Raw genomic sequence first — 25,767 nt, 5'->3', positions numbered from 1 at the left:
AAGGAGTAATTATGTGAGTGGTGGATATGTTAATTAATTTGATTTTGGTAATCATTTCACACTATATACATATATTAAATCATCACATTGTACACCTTCAAAAAACACAAAAACACACAACAAGGAGTATAGTGTGCAAAGGGTAGAAATTTGACAGTGGAAAAACCTGGCAAATACCACCTCGGCCAAGAGCTCAAGGTTAACTGGGTGTGTGGTATATGGGAACCCTTTCTACTATCTTTGCAATGTTTATGTAATTCTAAAGCTGTTCTAAAATAAAAAGTTTATTTAAAAAAAAAAAAGAGGGGCTTCCTTGGTGGCACAGTGGTTGAGAATCTGCCTGCCAATGCAGGGGACACTGGTTCGAGCCCTGGTCTGGGAAGATCCCACATGCCGCGGAGCAACTGGGCCCGTGAGCCACAACTACTGAGCCTGCGTGTCTGGAGCCTGTGCTCCGCAACAAGAGAGGCCGCAACAGTGAGAGGCCCGCGCACAGCGATGAAGAGTGGCCCTCCACTTGCCGCAACTAGAGAAAGCCCTAGCACAGAAACGAAGACCCAACACAGCCAAAAATAAATAAATTAATTAATTAATTTTAAAAGAACAGTAAAAAAAATTTTGAAAAAAGAAAAGAAAAAACAAGGAGGAGGTAAGAAGGGACATAGTAGCAGGAAGTGGTTAAGCGAGTTTCTAAGGACCAACAACATTTGCGTTGGAGTTTAGGTCCCTGGGATGTAGAGGGACTCAAGAGTGTCAAAGAAACGATGGATGCGGCTCAGACGCAGACCCTGTGACTATTGGTTCTGTCACTTGGCCATCTGCTGTCCTGCCTGTTACCCTCCACCAATGGTCATCAAGGACCCAGATCTAGTAGGTCAAAGTCCTCTATACAAACAGGAGAGGGCTGTTACCAACCCACATTTCTCTCTGGCAAGGACATTTACCATACATATATCCCTTTTGATCTAATAAGTAAATTTGGCCATCAGTGATTATTCAAGATAACCATGGGTGGTGGGAGATGCGGAGTTTGTGTGATTCTCACCAACATCTGGATTCATTTTCACATGCCTCAGTCCTTCTCTGGAAGAAGTGACAAAACCAGCTATAAACTCGCCTCAAAAATGAAAAGAGATGAGCTGCTGCTCTGTAAGATCAGCTACACAGGTATCCTCTCTAGGTCATACGAGAAAGACTTCAGAACAAAAAGGAGAAATTAATTCCAGGCATCCTGTAATTCCCAGAGCTCTGGAACAGGAAGGAACCTTGCCAAACCATCCCCTTGGTGAATGCATGGAGGTGCTGAGGCTCAGAAAGTCACAAGTCTGGCAGGTGGCAGATTGGAGATTGGAGCCCATGCCTCCAACGACCTTTTCCACTGGACAAGATGGCCCCATGGCTCAGCCGCAGGGAGCACCTGACTGGATCCTGTCTCAATAGTCAACTCCATGCCTTCCCTTCTGTTTTTCAACAGTGCTCCTTCTAGGTTTTCCCAGCACAACTGAGTGACTGTGCATCTATATGCCTTGAGTTTCCCAGCAAAGAGCTCAGACTCAAAAGTGGATGGAAGGAGAAGGAGAAGATGAAAAAGAAGATGAGGGAAACAGAGGCAGACACTGGACAGGCATGTCTCTTAACAGTCTACTACATGCCCACAAACCATGAACTCCTACAGAATGCCTTGATGTCTCTACTGCAACTAAGAGTTGAGGCCTCAATAGACACTCACCTCTTTGTCAGACTTGAACACGTGCTCATGCCAACTGACACTGCAACCCTGCAATGGCCCAGGCTGTGTGTATTCAACTCTGGGACGACCATTAAATCGAGCAAAGAAGTGATTACTCCAGGTTAAGAGGCCTGCTGGCCCCAGCAGAGCTGGCACCCTTTGGGAGCGTAGCCACTGGAGAATGCTCCCGGATCTGTGATCCAAGCCAGCTCCACCTTGTTTCCACAGTGGTTAAGCAGGCTAAGTGGCACATCCTCCCACTGCTATGTGACCCAGCCTGTCCAGAAACAGATGGTGGCTGCCCAGCTCCAGCCTCTATTTGGTCATGAAGCTTGGGATGTGCCAAATACCCAGAAACCCTTGCTCCAGCATCGTGGGAAATGATGTCCACCCAGCCAGAGGCATTGCTCCACACCTGAATGGTCAACGGGACTCCACATCCCCCTACACCTTGAGTGTGGGAGACAGTCATCTACAGCAGGGCTCCAGATGCCTAAGTGCCACACGAGAATTACAAGTTTACAGGTCTCAGAATCTCTAGAACAAACCAAAGACAGATACACTGATGTAGAGGCACTAGGTTCACACACTGAAAGAGCGCTCCAAGGCTGCATCCTAAATGCCCATCCTTCTCAAATGGCAGGATGCATACCACTGTGATACAGCTTCCAATAGCTCAGAAGAAAGACAGCATCATTGTGATGCAAACATTCCTGGTGCATCTTTCCGAAGGGTTCCTCCTCCTACCGACCTCCATCTCAAGGACACTTCACACATGAGAAACCTGACTCTCCCCACACTTAAAAGCCCCTGTAGGGCTTCCCTGGTGGCGAAGTGTTTGAGAGTCTGCCTGCCGATGCAGGGGACACGGGTTCGTGCCCCGGTCCAGGAGGATCCCACATGCCGCGGAGCGGCTGGGCCTGTGAGCCATGGGTGCTGAGCCTGCGCGTCCGGAGCCTGTGCTCCACAACGGGAGAGGCCACAACAGTGAGAGGCCTGCGTACCGCAAAAAAAAAAAAAAAGTCCCTGTCAACCACCCCACTCTTCCAAAGGCAAGAAATCCAGATGATCAACCCCAGGGAAAATTCCCACGGAAGCCCAGCAGTCTTTATTGCAAATGCAAGGCATGTTCCTTCTTCTCTAGTTAGATGTCTTAGCATACGATCAGTCCTAGAATATTTAACCGAATACTGAAATTTAAAGCAAAAGTCAGAGGAGATCAAGGGAAATGGTTAAGACCCTAGCTAGACAGAGAAATAACTCCCAACATGGTGCATGATCCAGCCAAAGATTTCCTAAAAATAGCTCAAAATAAACTCCCCATGTTAGAACCACTCCACAGAAGAGGCTTCCAATTATAAACAACATTCATGGAATACAGAGGCTCTTAAATCCTGCTCTTCCTGGACAAGTCCTCCCAAGCCAGATTCTTCGAGCACTCACCGATTTCCATTCCACTGGCAGTCTCCCAGCATGAATGCATGCACTTTCCCATTGGATGCACAAGTGGCCAGCTGTTGCCCCAAACATTCGACAGCTGCCAGGCAAGAGTTTTCTTTGTCATTTTAGCCAGGCAGCAAATGCTGAAATGAGCTCTGGTGCTAAAGTGGAGGCAGCAAGAGGTAAATTCAAAGCCTGTTTTCACTGCCTTGAAAACTGGAGGAGGGTCACCCAGCATGAACATAGGCTAAAGACACATTGTGGCAAAGGTTCAAGTTGTTTCCACCGGGGAATTCAGAAAGACTCTGAGGGACAGGTTTGCTGTGCTAAAGATGTGTGGACACAATTTTGAAGAGCTAATTAGCCACAAAGTTCAAGGGCCCTGGGACAAGTCAGGGACCAGGAGGGTCAATTGGCAACTTGTAGTTACAAGTCGAATGCAGTTAGAAACTGGTATGTTGGTCACTTTGTTTAATTTCCCCGTTGAATCCAGCTTTGCTTCAATACACCTGTAGAAAGAAGGTAAATACAGAAGAAAAGAGTTCACAGAATTTCAATGGGGGGAGATTTTTTTTTTTTTTTTTTTGGCCATGCCACGAGGCACGCGGGATCTTAATTCCCCAACCAGGGAGAGAACCCGCGCCCCCTGCAGTGGACGTATGGATTCTTAACCACTGGGCCACCAGGGACGTCCCTGGGGGAGGAGATTTTGACCTTCAGAAGCCTTGAATTAGAACAATTTCTGCCTCATTAAATTCTAAAATATTCCCCCTCTGGCTTATCATCTTCATCTTATCCCCCAAATCTAAGGACTCCCCTCCGCCACACATGCACACACATAAGCACTGTCTTTGGTTTCCAACATTCTCTCCTTGGTACGCTCAGTACTACACTATACTATACCCTTAGTATATCCTCCCGTGGTAATCTCAATACAGCAAATGTCATGTCTGGGCAAGTTATTTTGAACCAATCCATGCCTCAGTCTCCTCACCTGTATAATGGGAATAGCAACAATATTTACTTTGTAAGACACTTTGTAAGATGTGAGATTGAGGTAACACAAGTTTCTAGAATGGTGCCCAGCACACAGTACCTGCACAAGAGTGTTAACTCTAATTACTGTCACGTCCATCCTCAGCCTTACTTACATCTCAGCCCAAGGAGAGAAGACGCTGCCTGACCTCACTTACTAGCTTCCTGCACTAACATGAAAGAATGGGTGTTGCTGAGGAACTTGGGAAAAACAAGGTCTCATGGGAAAAATACACAGGCCCACCAAGGCAGGTGCGAGCCAATGTAATCCCCTTGAATTATTTTCACATTCGCAAAACTGCACAATAAACTAAGAAAATGATGTTTCCTATGCTGTAAGTAACTGCTAGGCTCTGCTACTAACAATTGCCACTCTTGATTTACAGAAATATTGCAGCATCCATTTGCCATCACTGTAAGGGTTTTTTCTTTCCTCTCTCTACACAAGTAGCCAGTGCCATTTTGATTTTTTTTTTTTTTTTTTTGCGGTACGCGGGCCTCTCACTGCTGCGGCCCCCCCCGTCCGGAGCCTATGCTCCGGACGCGCAGGCTCAGCGGCCATGGCTCACGGGCCCAGCCGCTACGCGGCACGTGGGATCCTCCCGGACCGGGGCACGAACCCGCGTCCCCCGCATCGGCAGGCGGACTCTCAACCACTGCGCCACCAGGGAAGCCCCCATTTTGAATTTTTGATTCCGAAGTTTGTAAACTGTACCTCTTGACCTCCCACTCTTAGCCTCTTTACATGTGTCCCAGCTCCCTTTGAGACATTTCTAAAACCCTGTTTCTATTTCCTTCCTCTTTCCTTCCTAAGGCAAAATCTCCATGCCCTTTAAAGTTTCCAGCACTCAGTCCCATCCTCTCTAATGATTCACAACGGAGTGACTCAAAATTTCTCTCAACTACAACTGCTGAAGTTCTTACTGCTGCCCAGAAGAGTCTCAGAAGTAAGTTGGCAAATGCTTGAAATGTTGCCTCAGGTAACTCCAGATTGGAGACAGCTCTATGTCTAAGTCAGTGAATCATCTTCTCTCCTTTCATCTGTTTTTCTATGTGCATGTCTCAAACCCTGTCGTCACCCTTCCCCTCCTCAGGACCTCAGGACATATCACATCCCTAGTCCCTTTTCTTCTTTTCCTAGTGCCACATCCCTGGTTCAGCCACAGACTCTCTGTTCTAACTACCTTCCGCCCATCAATCCATCCTGCGTGCCATGGCTGGGTAAGTCTCCCAGGAGCAAGGTGAGGGCTCCCAAGGCTGTCCATCCAGGCCCTCCACCAACGTCCAGCCTTAGCACTGGACCTTTGGATGCACCCAGCCACCAGTGAAACTGAAGAACTCATGCCGGTGTATGCTCCCAACCTTTCTTGCATCCAGGAATTCCAGGAATACTGATCCTTCAAGGTTCAGCTCAAAGTCCCTCTTCCCACAGCTGGAAGCCTTCTCTTTCCCTCCTCCAATCCCCGTGCAGCTTCTCTGCAGCATCCCCTCCCCCCTGCCCCCTTCCCCCCCCCTCTCGGGAAAAGAGGGCAAGGTGACGAAGACCGGGCAGTGGGGAATGCGTGGCAATTCCGGATCAGGTGGTTGGGTCGGGCCCCAATGGCCAATTCCCATCTCCCTTCCAAATCCATAGCCAAGTCTGCCCATCCCGAGGGGCGGGGCCCGACCCAACCACCTGATCCGGAATTGCCACGCATTCCCCACTGCCCGGTCTTCGTCACCTTGCCCTCTTTTCCCCATAGCATGCCATTTACTTGTTATGCTGACTGTTTGCTGCAGACACACCTCCACTTCACCCCAACGAACTTCCTGAGCTCAGGGATCTCTTCTTGATGTATCCCAAGCACCAAGAATAGTGTCTGGCATGGCGTAGGCACTTCCAAAAAACCCACGAACACTGTTGAACAATTTAACTGCTGTTCATCTTCCACCCCCTTCTCCAACCAAGAAAAGCGTTTCTCATGGAACACATTTTAGTTTGATTTAATGGTCTAGTCATTTCCAGGCTCAACTCACGCTCAACTCCAGTTGAAGTCACAACTGAGCCCCAACTGGAAAGCTTGACTTCCACATCTTCCAGCCATCCGCGTTTATGACATCTTTTATGGAGACAACCAGAGCTCACTTACATGTTTTTTCTTTCATCTTTTTAAAAGGAGAGAAAGTGAGAAAGACATATTGGGCTGTTTTATGGCCCAAACTAGATATTCTGTCAACAGGAAGTTCAAAGCACACTGGGCCCCAACACAGAGAGAAAAGCTGGTGGGCGTTTCCTAAGTTCTGCCCTACGGATCCGTGGAGACGCTCCCAGGGCTGCACAGCAGGCTGGCTGGGAGGCCTCCAAGCTCCCGGTCCCAGCCCTTTAGCCTCCTCAGTTATGCTGGGAAACCAGCAAGGGCACGTTACTGTGGGACACGACTTACACTGAGGGACACAGAGGCTCCTCTCCTCGCGGACTAAACTAAGAATGTGATTTTCAAAGGCTTGGGCCTCCCCAACCTATATTAGCATAAATAAACAGCTCTCCAAGTGAGGAGCAGGGGTCCTTAAATAACTTCAGGGGGTCCCTAAGGTCCTGCTAAGGTCCTAAGGTCCCTAAGGTCCTGCTATCTGTTCGAAGCCAGGCCTTCCTCATACAGTCCAACCAAAACAGCATGTCGCAAGGGAGTGGATGCAGAAGCAGACATGAGACTCTAGTGTCTTCTGATAAGCCGGAAATTGTACAGATTTGCAAAAATACCAAACAATGCCCTTCTTCTGGCTTTTTTTTTTTAATTTCAGAAAATAAAATTTAAAAAATAAAGTTATTTATGTGAACGTGTAATGGTTTATTGCTGCTATTTTAAGATGAATTAACAAGGGTCTTTTTACATTTCTGTTTCAATTTCTAATGTGATAAATATTTATAGATACAACCCACATGGACAGAAGCCCTTTGGAGTCTGTAACACTTTTTAAGAGTATAAAGGAGTCCGAGAACTGCTGATACAAGCCATGTCTCAGCTACCTTCTCACCCTCCCACTCCTCAAAAGAAGATCTTGGCAAAGAAGAGGGATATTCTTGTTGAAATGGATGGGCTGTTTTCCAAAATAAATACCTCATTGCTTAACTTACGTGGCAGAAAAAGAAAAATCAAAAGGAAGGCAAAAAAGAAGCATCAAACAGGAGCCGCGAAAGAAGAGAGGTTTTTTTAAATGGATTTTATATGAAAATATTTTGTTTCACGAAGAATTAACCTAAGGGTCTTCAAAGGTATGGGTACCAAGGGAGAAGGGAGTGGGGTGGGAGGAATTGGGAGACTGGGATTGATACATATACACTATTGATACTATGTATAAAATAGACAACTGAGGGAAACACACATAACATCCCCTCCCTTTTGGATTTCCCTCCGGTTTAGGACACCACAGTGCATTAAGTGGAGTTAATGCACTTAACGCACTGTTTTGTCCTAAACGGATGGGAAATCCAAAAGGGAGGGGATGTTATGTACGTGTATGGTTGGTTCATTTTGCTGTGCAGTAGAAGCTAACACAACATTGTAAAGCAACTATACTCCAATAAAAATTAATTAAAAGAATTAACCTGAGGTTCTCAACCAGAAGCTTCTCGATGGACCTTGGAGGACCCGTGGATCCCCTGAAATGATATGCAAAAGGGTGGTCTCTTGTGTTGATCCCAAAAGATCCAAATTTTTCATCTGATTCGCAAAGGAATCTGTGACCAAAGGTTAGGAATCTCTGGATGCTGATGTCACTTCTCAGCTCAGGGAACATATTTATTATCCCTGAACCATTTAAACTAAGTGTAAAACAAAACAAAATTTTAAAAATCAACACAACTTTTATAGGAACTCAAGATCTTCTTCTGATCGTGCTGCACCCTTTATCTTGCTGAAATCACCAATCCTATTAACTTGTTTATCCAAGCAAGAAAGTCATCAGGGATAGAGCCTTCCGAAGTCATCTTTGGCATTTCTCCAAAAAAGACATACAGATGGCCAACAGGCACATGAAAAGATGCTCAACATCGCTAATTATTAGAGAAATGCAAATCAAAACTGTGATGAGGTATATCACCTCACACCAGTCAGAATGGCCATCATTAAAATGTCTACAAGTAACGAATGCCGGAGAGGGTGTGGCGAAAAGGGAACGCTAATACACAGTTGGTGGGAATGTAAGTTGGTGCAGCCACTGTGGAAAACAGTATGAAAGTTCCTCAAAAAACTAAAAACAGAGCTACCATATGATCCAGCAATCCCCCTCCTGGGCATATATATGCAGACAAAACTCTAATTCAAAAAGATACATGCACCCCTATGTTCACAGCAGCACTATTCACAATAGCCAAGATATGGAAACAACCTAAATGTCCATCGACAGATGAATGGATAAAGAAGATGTGGTGCGTATATACAGTGGAATACTGCTCAGCCATAAAAAATAATAATGCCATTTGCAGCAACATAGATGGAACTAGAGATTATCATACTAAGTGAAGTAAGTCAAAGACAATACCATACGATATCACTTACATGTGGAATCTAAAATATGACACAAATGAACTTACCTACGAAACAGAAATAGACTCAGACGTAGAGAACAGACTTGTTGCCGAGGGGAAGGTGGCGGGGAGATGGAGTGGGAGGTTGGGATTAGCAGATGCAAATTATTATACATAGAATGAATAAATAACAAGGTCCTACTGTATAGCACAGGGAACTATATTCGATATCCTGTGATAAACCGTAATGGAAAAGAACATGAAAAAGAATGTATATGTATGTATAACTGAATCAGTTTGCTGTAAAGTAGAAGTTAACACAACACTGTAAATCAACTATACTTCAATTTAAAAAAATACAAATAAAAAATAAAGTCGCCTTTGGTCATCTCTCTCAGGGACTGCTGATTCGGGCCACGGTAGTGGACAGTTACTATTTTCTTTTCAGCCCACCACCCTGTTTGGCTTCTGTACCAGAACTGGGGGGTTTTGATGTTAAAATCTGAGGGCACGTGAGCTGAAACCTGTTTGAACATGGGGAGGCAGTGTGGTGTGGGTTCGCTTCTGAAGAAAGGACCCTGGTCTGTGGGTCAGAAGACCTGGACTTCAATCCAGTCGTGAGACCCTGTCACCTAATCTCCTTAGGTTGACTTCCTCCCCTGAAAAGTGATGGGAGAGTTGGCAACTCGCAATCAGGCTGAAATGAACCCCCGCAGAGGTGCTCAGGGGCCAGGAGCTCTGTCTTCTGTCAATCCCACTCCATATACCACGGCGGGAAGAGGGTGTCAGAAGCTGGACCAGCACACAAACCTTAGCACCAGCGCCACGTCCCCGCGAGGAGCTCTGGGGGGGCCCCCCTGCTCCCTCCCAAGGTGGCGGCCCCCTGAGACATCCTCAGCACAGCTGTTCACATTCTTTCATCTCCCAAGTGGATGAATGAAGCCCTCCTCAGGCGTTATGCAGGACAGCTCCAAGCCAAAGCTTCCCTTTCAAGCGCAGAACCTGGCTCAAGGACACTCCATCGAATGGCAGTTTCCTTGCTCCCCCTCACCCGCTGATAGTCTTAGAAACACAGGAGAGCTGAACTCTACACAATTAAACAAAACTTTACCATCATAACTCATAACCATTATTTACGGAGCATCTAATACATGCAAGATATTGTGCCAGGAGTTTTACATTCATTCCCGTGTGGAACCCTCATTCAAGAGGCACTGAGATCCTTCTAGGTTACATAGGTAACAGGGTTCAAACTCACAAGCTCAGACCTGCTGGACTCCAGAACCTCTTCTTTGCCTGACACCAGGCTGCCCCTTCCTCTGTCCATTAACCATGGGAACACTGAGAGTAAAGTTCAGGCCAAAATACCAATGAGGCATTCACTGAATCAAGGGGCAAGCTACTTGGGATTTTACAGAAGTCAGTACAAATAAACTCTGCTTTCAGTAGTCTGGGTAAATCCTCCCAACAAATGAGTAGCAGACTGACTGACAAGATAAAACTTTTATGCAGGAGGTACACGACACATACTCAAGTATACTGAATTGGACAAATATAATTTCTCAGCACTTAGTGTGTGGCAGACACATTTTTTGATCATTTTCAAATAAAAAGATGTTGTTCATGTTAGTTCAGATGAAACATATTGTCTCTCAGGCTCAGAGGCCATGATCTTGGCGAAATGCCTGCCAGGAGCTCTTTTCTGGGGAGTGAAACTGCTGACAGGACTATTACAGATTCAACCACATCACCGGGGCAGATGAGGCGGCCTTAATATCTACGATCCAAACTTGCTGGAGAGGGCCCCTGGGTCAGAAACTTTTACCAACAAAAAAAAAGGAAAAAAATAATTCTTTTCAAGGAAGCCTCCATACCCACTGCCTCTTAAAATACACTGTTTGGAACATAGTGGGTTCTCAAGAAATTGCGCTGGATGAACACACCAAACTTAGACTAGGAAGTGTGGGTGGATGGACAGTGTTGTGAATAAGTCTGGGGTTTGTTTCAAGTCATTAAAGATCTTCACTCAACACGTAAAGTCGATACAAAAATAAGACTTCCGTTCACTTTATACACTCTGCAAAAGGCTTCCATGCATGGAATCCCACTTGGTTCTCCTAATGGCCCTGTCAGAGGCTGGTGTCACTCACCCCGGTGAGAGAAGGAGCCAGTGATGGAGTGACTTGCCCAAGGTCACCGTTTAGTAAGGAGTGAGCCGGGATACAAATGTACTTCTTAGGAGTCCTAGTCCTGTTGCACTTTGCGTTACATGAAGCTACCACAGTGCTTCATGAGACACCACACTGAGATGGCCTCACTTTCATATACTAACAATTTTAGAAGGCGACAAGCCGAAGAATGGAAATGTCGTACAACAATTACACATGAGAACTTTCAGCGATACCGGCTCTGCCCCTCTTCTGGGGGTGGCCATGACTCAAAGGCTCACAGCCCCATCAGTGGGGAGTGGGGGGAAGCAGAGGTCCAACTGTCCCCCAGTGTTGGAGACCTGGAGATAGGGAGCCAGAATACCACCCGGCACCCCGTCAAATCTTACACAGAATGTGCGCTAACTTAGCACTGTTCCAGGTAAAAGTGACAGTCACAGGTGAGGTTCCTTTTAACTGCTGAGGGCCAGGAGACCATTTCTTCCAATCAGGTCTGCAATGCCAATCTGGCAATGTCTTCAGGACAGAGGCTGCAGTGCCTTTCAGGTGACCCTTTAATAGGGCACCTATCTCACCTGCGTCCCAACCTGTCAAGTTGCCAGTGTAGGAAGAGCCCGGCCAGTGTAGGCAGAGGGACCACAGCGGGGTAATTCAGTCGTTTCTATCATCATAATCTTGCTTCACAAGAGAAATGGATAAAAATTCAAGGAGTGCACCTAGAGGCAACATTCACACTCACCTTCTCAAACCTCAGAATCAGCCTTTTTAATAATCTTGTTTCTAACACAAAGTTTGATATAAACACAAAACTACCTTGAGTCCTCAACTCATACAACACTAATAATAATGAAAATTACATCAACTTACAGATTGTCCCTTATGGGTAGCTTCTAAAGTACCAAGCGCTGGCCTTCACATTCCATTTTCTCAGAAACTTTATTATTATTCCCATTTGACAGATGAAGAAATTAAGGCTTCCAGAGACTTAAAAATTGTGCCCAGGGCTTCCCTGGTGGCGCAGTGGTTGAGAATCTGCCTGCCAATGCAGGGGACACGGGTTTGAGCCCTGGTCTGGGAAGATCCCACATGCCGCGGAGCAACTGGGCCCGTGCACCACAACTACTGAGCCTGCGCGTCTGGAGCCTGTGCTCCGCAACAACAGAGGCCTCGATAGCGAGAGGCCCGCGCACCGCGATGAAGAGTGGCCCCCGCTTGCCACAACTAGAGAAAGCCCTCGCACAGAAACGAAGACCCAACACAGCCATACATAAATTAATTAATTAAAAAAAAATTGTGCCCTAAGGTACTCAGGTAAGAAGACGTGGAGCCAGGATACCTGGCTTGGACACCATCAGCAAAACTTGTCCTTCAGTGGATGAATGGGGGCTGTGGGGGGAGTGTTATATACATACAGTGGAATATTATTCAGCCTTGAAAAGGAAGGCGCTTGTGACACATAGTACAACGTGTGAACCTTGAGGATATCAACCTAAATGAAATAAGCCTGTCACAAAAAGACAAATACTACACGATTCCACTCTTACAAGGTCTCTAGAGCCAAATTCACTGAGACAGAAAGTAGAACGGTGGTTGCCAGGGGCTGGGGAAAGGGGGAAACAGAGAACTATTGTTTAACGGGGACAGAATTTCAGTTCTACAAGATGAAAAGAGTTCTGAAGATGAAGGGTACGCAACAGTGTGAATGTACTTAATACCCCTCAACCGTACACTTAAAAATGCCAAGATGGTAAATGCCATGTGTACTTTTACCACAGTTTAAAATATCTTTTAAAAAAGAAGAGGAAAAGGTCAAACACAGACTCCTTTAACCTATATCAACCCAGAGGAATATATAGTAAATTTCAGTTATTCTAATATAGAAATCTAGAGTGGTACAAAAAAGAAAAAGAAAAAACTGTATCCCCAGACGACTTGTATATGGGGATTTAAAATTCCAAAATAAAATTAGAGACCTGAGATTTTGAATACTTAAAAACAAAACAAAACAAAAAAACTTGCTCTTGGGCAGGAACACAGACAATCTAGTGCCAATTTCCTTTGCCCTCCTCCCCGGGTTCCCCACCATCCCATCTGCCCATTATATTTAGACACCCTTCCCAAGAGAATTGAGCCTCAAAATAACCCTTGAATAACTTTGACTTGCACTGAAGCAAGACCAGAAGGTGAACACCATGCACTGCTGGCCAGGTCAGAGCACACCTGCCGTTTTCCAGCTGACCTCAGTGGTATTCGCTGGACACCCTGGTGGCCAATACACCTTTCAAGGCAAATGGGCCCAATCTGGATTCCGGATCTGAAGCACCACCTTGCAAACTACCAACCCATCCTCAACACAAGCCAGGACTCCCAGAACTCCACTACAGGGAACTGCAGGACCAGAAACCAGAAGAGGACGGAGGCATGCGGGACTACTTGACACGTTATTATCTCCACGTTAATTACCATTACTAATGAAGGTAACGGGTCTTCCTTTCATAAGTAAGATATGTTTTAAATCTTTGAAAAATGTTTTCACACCCACTCTTTCATGCCCTGGACCACGAAGCAGGTGAGTCGAGCATCTTTAGCCCACTGTTCGGAAGAGCAACTAGAAGTCAGGGTTTGTCCAAGGTCAAAAACTAGTTGGCTGCAGCATAGAACTGGAACCCACCCATGTTATTCCTTCCGCAACACCTCCCTCCAGAGAGAGGGCTGGCCAGCCTTGCAAGGAACAGGAAATTGAAATGGCTCCTGGTAAGGCAGTCAGCCTGCCAACCTCTGAGAGAAGCTGACAAATGACCAGAGCCCGCCCTGAATCAAAAACACCTCCTCCAACGAGCGGCCGACTAACCTCTTCCCACCTGTGGCGCTGAAGAAATAAGTTCGCAGAGTCCACACCCCACCATCCCCATCTGTCCACGGAGAGAACCACGTTAGGAAGGAAGCTCGGAAGGAGCGAGATGCCGTTGAAGAGCTGAGTTGGAGAGGCAGCTTCCCGATGTGAACTTATCAGCTTTATTCCCACTCTCATCACATCCCCGACACACATCTACGCTTACTCCTTAATCCCCACCCCTTCACCACAGAGCTGCAAGAGGGCGAAGCACAAGAGCGCTGCATCTCCAGAGAAACGGCATCGGCTACAGCACCCACCAGGCAAACATGGTAAAACCCGGCTAAAAGATGGGAATCGTGTAAGAGCAAACTCATGCACTTAAAGTCATGCATCATTTCCAAAATATTGAAACAGATTCCAGTCACTTTACCTGAGTTGTTTTTGCTCTTCTGCCTTGCATGCTGTTGTTATGGCTCATTTGTGGGTTGGTGGCACCTTCAGAAAGACAGTGAGATTTCCTACAGGGAAGTGTGTTATAATTACTGTACGGAAGAGCCTCTTCGGCAGCAGCCGGTGGCATCTTATGGTTCCCAAGATCAGGAATATCAGACACCAAATTCCGACAGTAGCCTGCAAATTTGCCCCTCCGCCCCCCGTCTGCTGTCACCCCGGAGGTTTTCTGGGGAGCATACAAATCCCCCAGTGAATTGGCACGTTGACAGGTACTGAGCTGCCGCGGACTCGCCGGGGCTTCCATCCCCCGAGTCTCCTCGCAATCTTTCTCTTCGGCAGAACCCAAGATCTCTTCGTTGCTTGTTAAATGTTCTTGGCTCAGATCAGAGAGTGAGAATTCCAGGCTGTCTTCCCGCCAGATGTCTGCAGATTTGGAGCGTTTCTTCTTAAAGCTCGCCGTCTCCGTGAAAGTGGGCCCATCGGATGTATAGGGATGCTGCCTCCTGCCTCCCTCCGCCAAGTACGTAGCGTCATCCCCGTAAAGCCTGCTCTCCTCCGAGTCTGGCATGCTCTGCACAGAGGCTGCTGCGAGGACAATGCTGCTGCCTACACTGGGACTGACAGAAGAATCCGTGTAAGACACGGGTCTCAAGCCCATATCCACTCGGTCCACCCAAATGGGGCTCCCGAAGTCCTCCAGGGTGCCTTCTTGGGAGAAGGGCTCCAAGCCATTTTCAGCCAGGGACTGGGGGATACTGGGAGTGCTGCTGGATCGGGTGGTCACTTCGGAGGTCCTGTGGATCACCTTCCCCGAGGAGGCGTGCCTGGTTCGCCGCACCTTGTGCGACAGGCGCAGGGAGCGCGACGTGTGTTTGCGCCCCAGGCTTGCATGCTTTTCTCCATAAAACTCATGCACTACATTTTGACTTTCTGCGTTTCCCATGGTTTTATGGTCTGTAGCAAAGAAAAAAAAAAAAAAAGGAGGGGATCATTGAGTCATCCAATGGGTACAGGCAGTTAACAGGAAGAGTTCAGCACACAGGGACAGCAGCCAGCTTGGCAGATAACAGCACACCTATATGCACCTGGCAGGTACTTGGACTTTTACGTGGTAGCAGGTGAGAACTAACATCATGTACTGAGATTACTCCTGCGGAGATATGAAATAAGAACATAAATAAGATCATTAGAGAATTACACTTGTTCATTGAGCTGGCAACCGTTGTCTTCTTCTACTTAAACTCTACAGGTGTATATTTAAAGCTCTATGCCTATCCATAAACTAAAAACTCTGAAAAGTACAAACCAAGGTGTCTGCCAAATGAGTAACTTTCTGTTTGAAATTACACATTTCAAAAAACCAAGCAAAACTCAGAGGTGCATTGGATAACCTCCCTCTCTCCCAATGGTTTTGTTTCATTCTGACTCCATCTATACTTCAAAATCAATCAAAAATGGAAAAGCTCAAGATGTAAGTCCAATCAACTCTTCCTAAGAAATCGACGTCAAGAAGGAAAAGGTTTTTAGCTTAATTCCACAGCATTCTGAAAACCCTGATTGGGAGGTTCGGGTAGGGGCTGTGACATGGGATAGGGAGAGGGAGATGGGCAAAATGAAATAGGAACCCCACTCTCTGCTTAGCAGCTAAACTAATGGGTTTATTTCTGGGAGCAAATCCAACCTGAGAACATTAATCTGGTACAGAGTGCCCTGCAAACAGAAATTCACATGATGAAATCACTAAATATCATTCAGCCTTTTGGGGCCACCCAGGTTAATTCAACTCCTTCCTTAACATTTTTCCAGTCTCTCTCATTGGTCTGAGGACTGTTACCCAGCGTGGAAAATAGAAAAATCCTCAAAGTTCAACATATGTGACTCTATTTAGCCTTATTCTCCTTGCTCAGCAACGAGGTTTCTCTAGACTAGTTAAGTGGTATACACTTAAGATACACACATGGAAATGGCCAGAAAGGAAAGAAGAAAAATAGAGTAGCTGGGCACATCCCTGAGCTGATTCTTCCAATCATCTACATAGTCGTTCATTCAGAAAATACATACTGAGCACCTACCACATTCTAGAAGCCAGAGATACAGCAGACAACAAAAGACACACATTCCCCATGCTCATGAAACTTACATTCTAGCCAGGGAAGGGATACAATAAACAAAAAAGTGAAAGGTACCAGAGGAAAACAGGAACAAATTTATTGTAACCATTACAGTTTGAAACACCCTGAAACATAATATACATTCACATTGATCCAGAACCACTCTATAATCCCACTGTTCAGTCTCAAAGGTTGCTTAAACTCCTATAAGCACATCTTCACTGAAATGAAATTTGTGGCAACGGGAAGGAAAAAACCTCCTCCATTGAATCTTCCGATGAGTTCAGAGGTAATTCATACAGACACCAGATGTGAAGCTATTCCCATACTGGAATATTCCCTACCAGGTCACACGTCATATGATTTCTGAGAGCGAAGTTTCCAAGAAAGAGAATCTTCCTTTTACTAGTAGCAAGCATACTTCAAAGCAATAAGTTCACGCCTCCCTGGCTGACGTCTTTAAGAAGCCAAGAAAAAACACAGAAACTCAACTTGGTGTAGGGAAAATGAAAAGATGCACTGTCCATGCATAACTTGTGTTATCTACATTCCTAAGAATATCATGTACTACATTTTTGCAAGTAAAATAAATAAGCATCTAAAGTAATGCTAAAGGCCATGACCAATTTCTCAGGGTTCTTGATTTCTTTTTTTAAGCGTACATTAAGATCTCTGGATGTGTCTATGTATCTATATGTTTTGCCAATGAGTAATTAAAAGCTTAGAACAGGCGTTGGCCACAGTCCCATTTTAAGAATCACATAGATTTAAAGTTAAAAGAAGGAAAGAATGATGGTGATAGAAACTGAGGTATAGAAAGGCAAAACTGTCACCTCAAATGTGCTAGGAGGTACCCTCCTCTACTGTATACATCAAAAGTTTGCAAATATAAATTCACAGGCATAGTCTCAACAACAAATTTCTGGTTAGGCTTGTTTCTGCCAACAGAAAACTAATCAAGTTAAAAGTCTCAGGAGAGGTTTCCTAAAGGAAATGGCCCCAACCTTCAAGAACTACAGCACTCCCTGCATTGCTCTGACGCGTCTGTTATATTAATAGCATTTTTAGTAGCAAGATTCTTTTCAGCCAGCCAAGGTAGGAAAGAAGCCATTTTTATCTTTAGAACCAGAGTTTAGAGATGAATGCCAAATCTCTTAAATCCTACTGAGAAGAAATTCTCAGGGGATGATCTAAGCAGAGTCAGCAGGAAGTCTGAAGCAACTCAACTTAGCAGAAAAATGTTTCTAGGGACTGCTGAAACACCCCTTCATTTAAAAGCTTTTCCTGAAAGGTCAGTGAGAACCACGAAGGCCCACGTGGGGGACCCTGAAATAACATAAGCATGAAAAATTAAAATTGCTTATTGCATACAACAAACACAATCTCCTTTTTCAGGAACAAGCCCCATCCCACGGGCAACCCCCAGAACATGGGTGAATTGAAAATCCTAACCCTTTTCACACACAAATGTAAAATGCCGGCTACTTTCAGCATCTTCATTTCTTCCTGCTCTCTCCTACTTAACCCGTATCATTTATTTTTATTACAAACAAAAACCTAGGTTTATATTTTACAGTTGCACAGGCTTTGTTTGTTCCTGTGAGTCTGGAAGCAACTCTGGGCAGAAAGTGGCTTTCACTTTTTCTGTAGCCTCTACAAGTGTTCTATGTGTGATGAGTCAATAAATGTTCATGCATTTTAGTAACAAAAGCAAAAAGTAGTGATCAGCACTTTACCAACATAATCATCACACAGTCACTAGGTAAGAGGGGAAAGATTAAGGGGGAGGAGAACAGGTTGAAATGCAAAAACTGGGCTAGAAATAGAAAAGCAGAGCATCAGAATGAAGGTGCTCGATTGCAAGCTGGAAAATGTTACCATTTTTTAACTCATTACACTCGTTACTGATTTCCTTATGTAGAATGTTAGTGGCCCCAAATAGCTTGCACTTTCTGGGGGTAGTTAGTGGGAGGGATATTAAGCAGGAAGTAGTGCGCAAGACTGTAACATAGGAACAGTTCTCTGAATTCAAACCTCAAGTCTTACACTTTCTTTCCAATGGTCTAAGATCTGGCTTCCTGGCCTGCCCCAGGGCCTTTGCTCATGCTCCATCCTCTGCCTGCAACCCTCCAGTTTTCAGGAATCTACATCTGGCTCACTCTTTCCAGTTTGTTCCGATCTTGATTCAAATATCACCTTCTCAGAAAGGCCTTTCCTGGCGTCCCTATCAAAAGGACAACCCTCAGAACTCAACATTTCTTATCCCTCTTCTTTGACTTTTTCCCCCTCCTTAGCATTTATCATAATTGTAACAAAAAATGTGTCTCACTTACTTACCTTTTTTTGTTTATTTTTGGAGTATATTTGCTTTACAATGTTGTGTTAGTTTCTGCTCTACAACAAAGTGAATCACCTATATGTTATATGTATATCCCCTCTTGAGCCTCCCTCCCACACACCCCCATCCCACCCCTCCAGGTCATCAAAGAGCACCGAGCTGATCTCCCTGTGCTATACAGCAGCTTCCCACTAGCCATCTATTTTACACATGGTAGTGTATGTATGTCAATGCTACACTCTCAGTTTGTCAAACCCTCCCCTTCCCCCTCTGTGTCCACAAGTCCATTCTCTTCATCTGCGTGTGGCACATATATACAATGGAATATTACTCAGCCATAAAAAGGAATGAAATTGGGTGACGTGCAGTGATGTGGATGAACCTAGAGTCTGTCATACAGAGTGAAGTAAGTCAGAAAGAGAAAAACAAATATCATATATTAACACATATATATGGAATCTAGAAAAATGATACTGATGAACCTATTTGCAGGGCAGGAAAAGAGATACTTATCCTTTTCACTCTCTATCCTTCCCCACTAGAAACTAAGCCTCAGGGGTAGGACTGAAAGTTTGCTTGTCTTATTTATTGCTGTATCTGCAGTGCCTAGAACACTGCCTGAAAGACAGTAGGTGCTCAGTGGAAAAATACTGCATGAATGAATGAATGACAAAATAAACTTTAATCTAGAATGTAAAAATTCAAACTCATACAACTACAAGAGAAAATAGATGAGAATGTTAGCACAATGTGAACTAGAGAAAACACACATTGGCCTTAAATATGCCAGCTCTTCTACATCAGAGTGCCTAGACAACACACCGGTTTCCAGTCTGTGTGCTGTTCTCTGGGTCCCTTCCACCTGCAGACCAGCACAGGTCCCTCACTCCAGGCCACTGGGTTTGGGATCACCCTGATCCATGAACTGAGTTGAGGGCTTCAGCTTGCCCTGCTTCACTGTACTCCCCAAACTTCAATTATCTGGGCAGCGAATTAAGGCCTTGCTCCTGTCTCATTTCACTTAATTCCCACATTCTTCCTCTTTTTGGAGCTATTCCCTCAGAAGTTTAGGAAAGGGGTTTGGAATCGAGAGGATACATCTCCTCGTTGTCAGGGTACACAGTGCAGAACTGCTCAGCCTGAGATGATCCAGAGAAAATGGGGGCAAAGGAGACATAGTGACATGATGGGAAGGGGTCATCTGAAAGTAGATGATATCAGAAAATCAAGAGATTCTCAGGGCCAGAGACCAAGGACACTAGAGCAAGTGTGACTTTCCCATTCTTCCCAACACCATGATCTTTCTCTTTAAGTGAGGAGTTAAATTTTTCAAGTAATTATAGAAACTTCCTTTAAATCCCATCAAATTAAATACTACTATATAGCCGATTATGTTACTTGTGTACCTAGACTAACTTCGTTGGACTTACAAACAAACTGGACTTACGAATGCGCTCTCAGAATGGAACTCGTTCGTATGTAAGGGGCTTACTGTACTCGTTGAAATAGTTAAAAGGTATCTTAAGGAACTTTATCAATAAGTACAGGCAGCACTATATACAATAGCCAAGACACAGAAGCAGCCTAAATGTCCATTCACAGGTGAATGAATAAAGATGTATCTTTATCTATCTATCTATCTATACACACAAACACACATACACAATATGGAATATTACTCAGCCATAAAAAAAGAATGAAATAATGCCACTTGCAGCAACATGAATGGACCTAGAGATTATCGTACTAAGTGAAGTAAATCAGACAGAGAAAGACAAATATCATACGATATCACTTAGGAATCTGAAAAAAAAAGACACAAATGAACTTATTTACAAAACAGAAATAGACCCACAGACATAGAAAACAAACTTATAGTTACCAAAAGGGAAAGGGGGGAGGGATAAATTAGGAGTTTGGGATTAACATATATACGCTACTATATATAAAATAGGTAACCAACAAGGACCAACTGTAAAGCACAAGGAACTATACTCAGTATTTTGTAATAAACTATAACAGAAAAGAATGTGAAAAAGAATAGATATATATATATATGTATGTATAACTGGATCCCTGTGCTGTACACCCAAAACTAACACAACATTGTAAAACAACTATACTTCAATTTTAAAAAAAGGAAAAAAAAAAGGTACAGTCATTAGAATGGTTTATACATACATCTGGTAGGTGGTCCTTTCTCAGGGACAGCTTTTATAAATTTATTAGCCTTATATGATAAAATAATATAGAACTATTCACACACACTGGAAAAAATGTCACATTCCTGGCTTTGGTAGTTTACTGCAATTATGTACGATGCAACCATTAGGAGAAACTAGGTTAAGGGTATAATTATTGTGTACGATTTCTATAATTATTTCAAAATAAAAAGTTAAAGCCTTAACTAACTGGAATATTCTGGTTAAATGAAATTTTTGTTTAAAAGTGAGGATTCTTCAACATGAAATGTTTTTGAATCCTCTTTTTCAACGAGTTAGGCAATAAAAAATAAGCATGTATTGAGCATTATCTAGTATATTATCAAGAAATACAAAGTAAACACAAAACAATGGTCTATAGTGAGACTAAATAGAGAAGTAGAGTTGATTAACTAGGAATTGGGCTTCTGTCTCTAACACAGTATGAACAAAACTGAAATGCTAATATTGGTACCAGCTAAGATGAAGTTAAGACACCACAGCTGATCTTTCTCCCAATGATAAATACTAAAAACTCTGGACCAAAGGAAAAACCAACTACCCGAGGAATTCCAAAGAATAAGCAAAAGCAGGTGGATTGGGGATGGGAGTCAAAACCTGAAGAAGCCACTCTAACAAGAGTGAGTTTCCCATTTTTGTTTTTATTACTTTACTCTTCCAGCCTTGCATGGAGGGTGAGCACACAGTCCAGCTGTGGCACAGGCAGCAAAAACTCCCGAGACATACCCTGTCATTCTAGCCAAAGAAACTAAGAATAATGATCCCTGCAAGTCAAAGAGAGGGATCTCAGAGAAAAAAAGAGCTGGAGGAAACAAATCATCTAATGCTATGTACATCTACACAAGTCCCAGGCTCACCCCTCAAGTGCACATACCTGGGACTGACCCAAAGCAAGACAGCAAAGGCTTTGAGAACTGAATTATGATATAAACCACAGCCCACCTCCCAGTCTAGCTCCCAAGTGGCACCTGTGTGGAATAAACCTACAGCCTCAGAGCAAAGGCTTTGAAAACTGAACTGACATGAGAGCCACCACCCACAGGAGGTCAGACAGAACTTGCCATCTGAACCTAGCCAGGTTGATTACCCGTTAAAAAAGCAAAAAAGAAAATTCAACGTTCTCTAGATGATTTTCACAGGACCTAGATTCTCCCAACATAATACTCAAAATGTCCACAATGCATTCCAAAGAACCAGGAAAATCTAACCAGTTCTCAGGGGAAAGGACAGTCAATAGATGCCAACCCCAAGGTGACCCAGAGGTTGGAATTATCAAACTTTTAAAGCAACTTGTATAACTGTGTTCTCTGAGTAAAGGTAAACACTCTTGAAATAAATGAAAAATTTAATTGCTTGCAACATCTATGCAAGATCACCGTGAACATCAATTATTATACATGAGTGGAGAAGTACAACACAAATGAAAAAGAAAGGTAAAACCTGTATGATCCAAGATATAACATGTAAGCTGAATTTTTCAATCATGCCAATGTGAGGTTTTCTTAGTACTGCATGAGAAAACATTCCAGTTAATAGAAAGCCACCCATGGTCAAAGTCTCTGGGCAGAGAGAACAAAGAAAAATACTCTACTAGTTTTAGTCAGAGGGAAAAAAGGGAGAGAAAGAAGAAGACACAAAGGAAACGAGAAATAACCTCATCACCTTGAGATCTAAGGAGGTTATAATAATATTTTTATGGTTTAGGATGTCTAATTCCCTAGATGAGACCAGAAGTTCAAGCAGTACTCCAAACAGATGACAGAATGCCCCACCCTTTAGCTGAAGAACAGGAATGTTCCACATGATCAAAGCCCAGCCTTGTGGGTCAGCCTGCCAGGGCTTGCCCTGTTCAGGAGTAGATAATCAAAAAGATAATTCTACTATTAGGGTCAAACATCTCTGAAGCAAAACTCTTCTTATTCTCAGCAAGTCAAAACTTACATTTGAGATGCACATCCAAGATATTGGCTTTGAGGAGATTAAAAATTTAAGAATGTTAACAATATTTTACTTTCTCTCTCTCCCTCTCCCCGCCACCACACACACAGGAAGACAGAGGGAAAGGGAGAGGAAAAAAGAGAGAGAGAGAGAGAGAGAGAGAGAGAGAGAGAGAGAGAAGGAATATACAGACATATAAAATATTTTTAAGTTACTATCCTCGATAGAGTGATTATGGGCAATTTTAATTTTCAAAATTATACTTTGTTTATTGTATTTTCCAAAGTTACACTAAACCTGCAATTCATTTTAAGGAAAGAAAATAAATAAATAAATGCTTTAAGTTCCTAGGTTTCTTGGATAATTGAAGAGAGTAAGGATGGGGGCACCACACCGACAGCTACAATTAAACAGCACCAAACCCAAACTTAAAACAGATGGCTCCAGAAAATTACCTAAGATAAAGAAAATACTATGGAGCTGGAATTTAATCACTCTTTCTCTATGTTCCAATGGCAGTTTGCTCGACCTCCTCACATCGTGTCTGTGGCATGGTTATTTGTACACTGACACACTTGTCTTGCTTTGTATGTAGACCCCTCGCATTTTATTATAATCTCCCAGTGGCAGGGACCATGACTTACTTGTTATTACACTGGCCATTTAAATAAAGTAAAGTTTTCGTACAGCTCTTCTCAATGGAAATGCTCATCACTCAGATTGCCTATAATAAGGGTATTCCAAAAATATAAAATATTAGAGCCCATTAGTGGGCGCAAGATGACCCAACTTATATTCATGTCAAAAGTTAACTATTAAAGCAAGGTTTCTCTTGCTGATAAGGGCATTGTGAAATCCAAGCATAAGGCATCTAATGATGTATATAAATTATGATTATTATTAATGAAAATTTTCACCCCTCCCGAGGTATTTAAAAACTTATTAAAATAAACGTAATGATTACCCTTCTATGACTTGAAAACAGACCTCCAAAACTGCAAAAGAAAGGATGAAATGTATTTCTTTCAAAGTTAAATTTGAAGCAAAAATCACAGGACAACAGATTGCAAATTTAAAATTAGATTCTAGTGGGAGGGCTTGGTTTCAAGCCTGTTTTTTTCCTACTGGAGGCTGAGCCTGAAGACAGGATAGGGGGGTTGGGGGAAAAGAGCTAAGATTAAACTGAGACAAAGTTCTGAAAGTTTTTGCTAAATCTTTACAAACCCATGAAAAGCGTTTTGCCAAGTCACACACAAATACCCCTAACACAGGAGACTAAACAGGAAAGTTTTGCAACAAATAAAAGATGATCTTTGATTTAGAAAGATTATTATTTTGACTGTATTTATTTTGCTTTTTAAAAGATTATCCAAACTAGAAACAAAATATATCATTGTTTTGAAGTAAGATTTTGAAGTTGGGATTGCCTTTTTCAAACATAATCCCATCTAAAGATGGCAAAGCTCAGGAATAAATGTAGAAGATCCTGAGGGCAATTCACAGGGGGAAAAAGACAGGTACCTGCTTTTGCTTTTTTCTTTTTTTTTTAGTTTTAATGCTAATACTTTTGACTTGTTAGATGGGTGTAACCTTAATCCAAAAAAAGTGACTCCAAATTCTTTCTTCCACAAGCTACATACAACACAGCAATGCCAATTCTGATAAAATGTATCTGTCTCACCACCTCTGAGGCATCACCATTAATTCATGGGGATATACACAGGCTCAAATACACATACACAAACTTACCTTACAAGGCAACAGTGGTTCCCAGCCCAACTTGCCCCAAGAGCACTGTGGCATTTAGATATTGAGATTGGAAATGATGTCAGGATGAACAATGACTGGGGCTGGGAAACGTATCAGCACTGGCCCCTCGGGGTGGCCATCACAGTCTCATCTGAGTCTATGAGAATGTCCCCAAAACCTGGAGAGGACAGAAAAAGAGAAAGCAAATGGTTAGCCAGAACACAGGATATAGGAATTTTCCATCGAGCCCATTTACGTAAAGTCTCCAACATCCATTTTGTGTGAAATACCACACCCCAAATTGAACAATGCCACATTTAGCTACAGGTATAAAATAACAGGCATAATCAGATAAATCAATAAACACAAGCATATTTACATTCACGGTAATAAATATCCTGACAAACCCAGTTATTTTATCATTTTAACCTAACTCTAAAGATGAAGGTATCACATAACAGAAACAGGTTATTGGGAAATGGTGTCCATGGTTCCCTCTTAATGTTTAAAAAGTCACAACAGAGATGAATGAAAGGAAACAAGGGCAACTCAGTTATTCTCAAAGTAGAGCTATATTTACCAGAGAAGTTGAAGAAAATGCTAAAAGACAGTTAAACAAAAGACCAAATTCAGTACATAGACCTTCTCATCATATACATGTTTTCAAAATAAGTTCCACAAACAAGCAGTATTAATGGTCTTTTTGTTCTAAAGCCTGCCTTCTGAGGTGAGACTGCAGATACTAAAGACAGGAGAAAGCCCCGAGGGCTTCCTTGGGGTGGCTGCCCTCATTCCTCTCCTGCGGACCATTCCTCTGTGGGGCTGCCCACAGGTGGCACCTATTGCTGGTGGCTTCATCAAGGTGGGAGCCCGAGGACTTTCCTGGTGACGCAGTGGTTAAGAATCCGACTGCTGGGCTCCCCTGGTGGCGCAGTGGTTGAGAGTCCGCCTGCCGATGCAGGGGATGCGGGTTTATGCCCCGGTCCGGGAGGATCCGACATGCCACGGAGCAGCTGGGCCCGTGAGCCATGGCCGCTGAGCCTGCGCGTCCGGAGCCTGTGCTCCGCAACGGGAGAGGTCACAACAGTGAGAGGCCCAAGTACCGCAAAAAAAAAAAAAAAAAAGGATCCGCCTGCCAATGCGGAGGACACGGGTTCGAGCCCTGGTCCGGGAACATCCCACATGCCGCGGAGCAACGAATAAGCCCGTGCGCCACAATTACTGAGCCTGCACTCTAGAGC

At 43.8% G+C, this 25,767-nt stretch overlaps 1 protein-coding gene across 2 annotated transcripts in view; it reads right to left on the bottom strand.

Moving 5' to 3' along the window:
• Window positions 1-25,767, bottom strand: part of TIAM1 (T cell lymphoma invasion and metastasis 1) — a 398,406-nt gene that overhangs the window by 122,140 nt on the left and 250,499 nt on the right. Inside the window, exons 4-5 of one of the 2 annotated variants that reach the window (XM_029214248.1) lie at window positions 24,527-24,704; window positions 14,146-15,122 (exon numbers count right to left, since the gene is read on the bottom strand). In XM_029214248.1, the coding sequence (XP_029070081.1) occupies window positions 14,146-15,111 (966 nt within the window). In that variant the 5' untranslated portion in view covers window positions 15,112-15,122; window positions 24,527-24,704. Of the gene's footprint in view, window positions 1-3,172; window positions 3,421-14,145; window positions 15,123-24,526; window positions 24,705-25,767 lie in introns of those variants that run through there. The other variant, XM_029214249.1, reaches the window with a different exon arrangement.

Source organism: Monodon monoceros, unplaced genomic scaffold (genome assembly GCF_005190385.1).
Source record: "Monodon monoceros isolate NGI ecotype Baffin Bay Population unplaced genomic scaffold, NGI_Narwhal_1 Super_Scaffold_11, whole genome shotgun sequence".
Classification (NCBI taxonomy): Eukaryota; Metazoa; Chordata; class Mammalia; order Artiodactyla; family Monodontidae; genus Monodon; species Monodon monoceros.
This window is presented reverse-complemented; position numbering and strand designations above follow the sequence as displayed.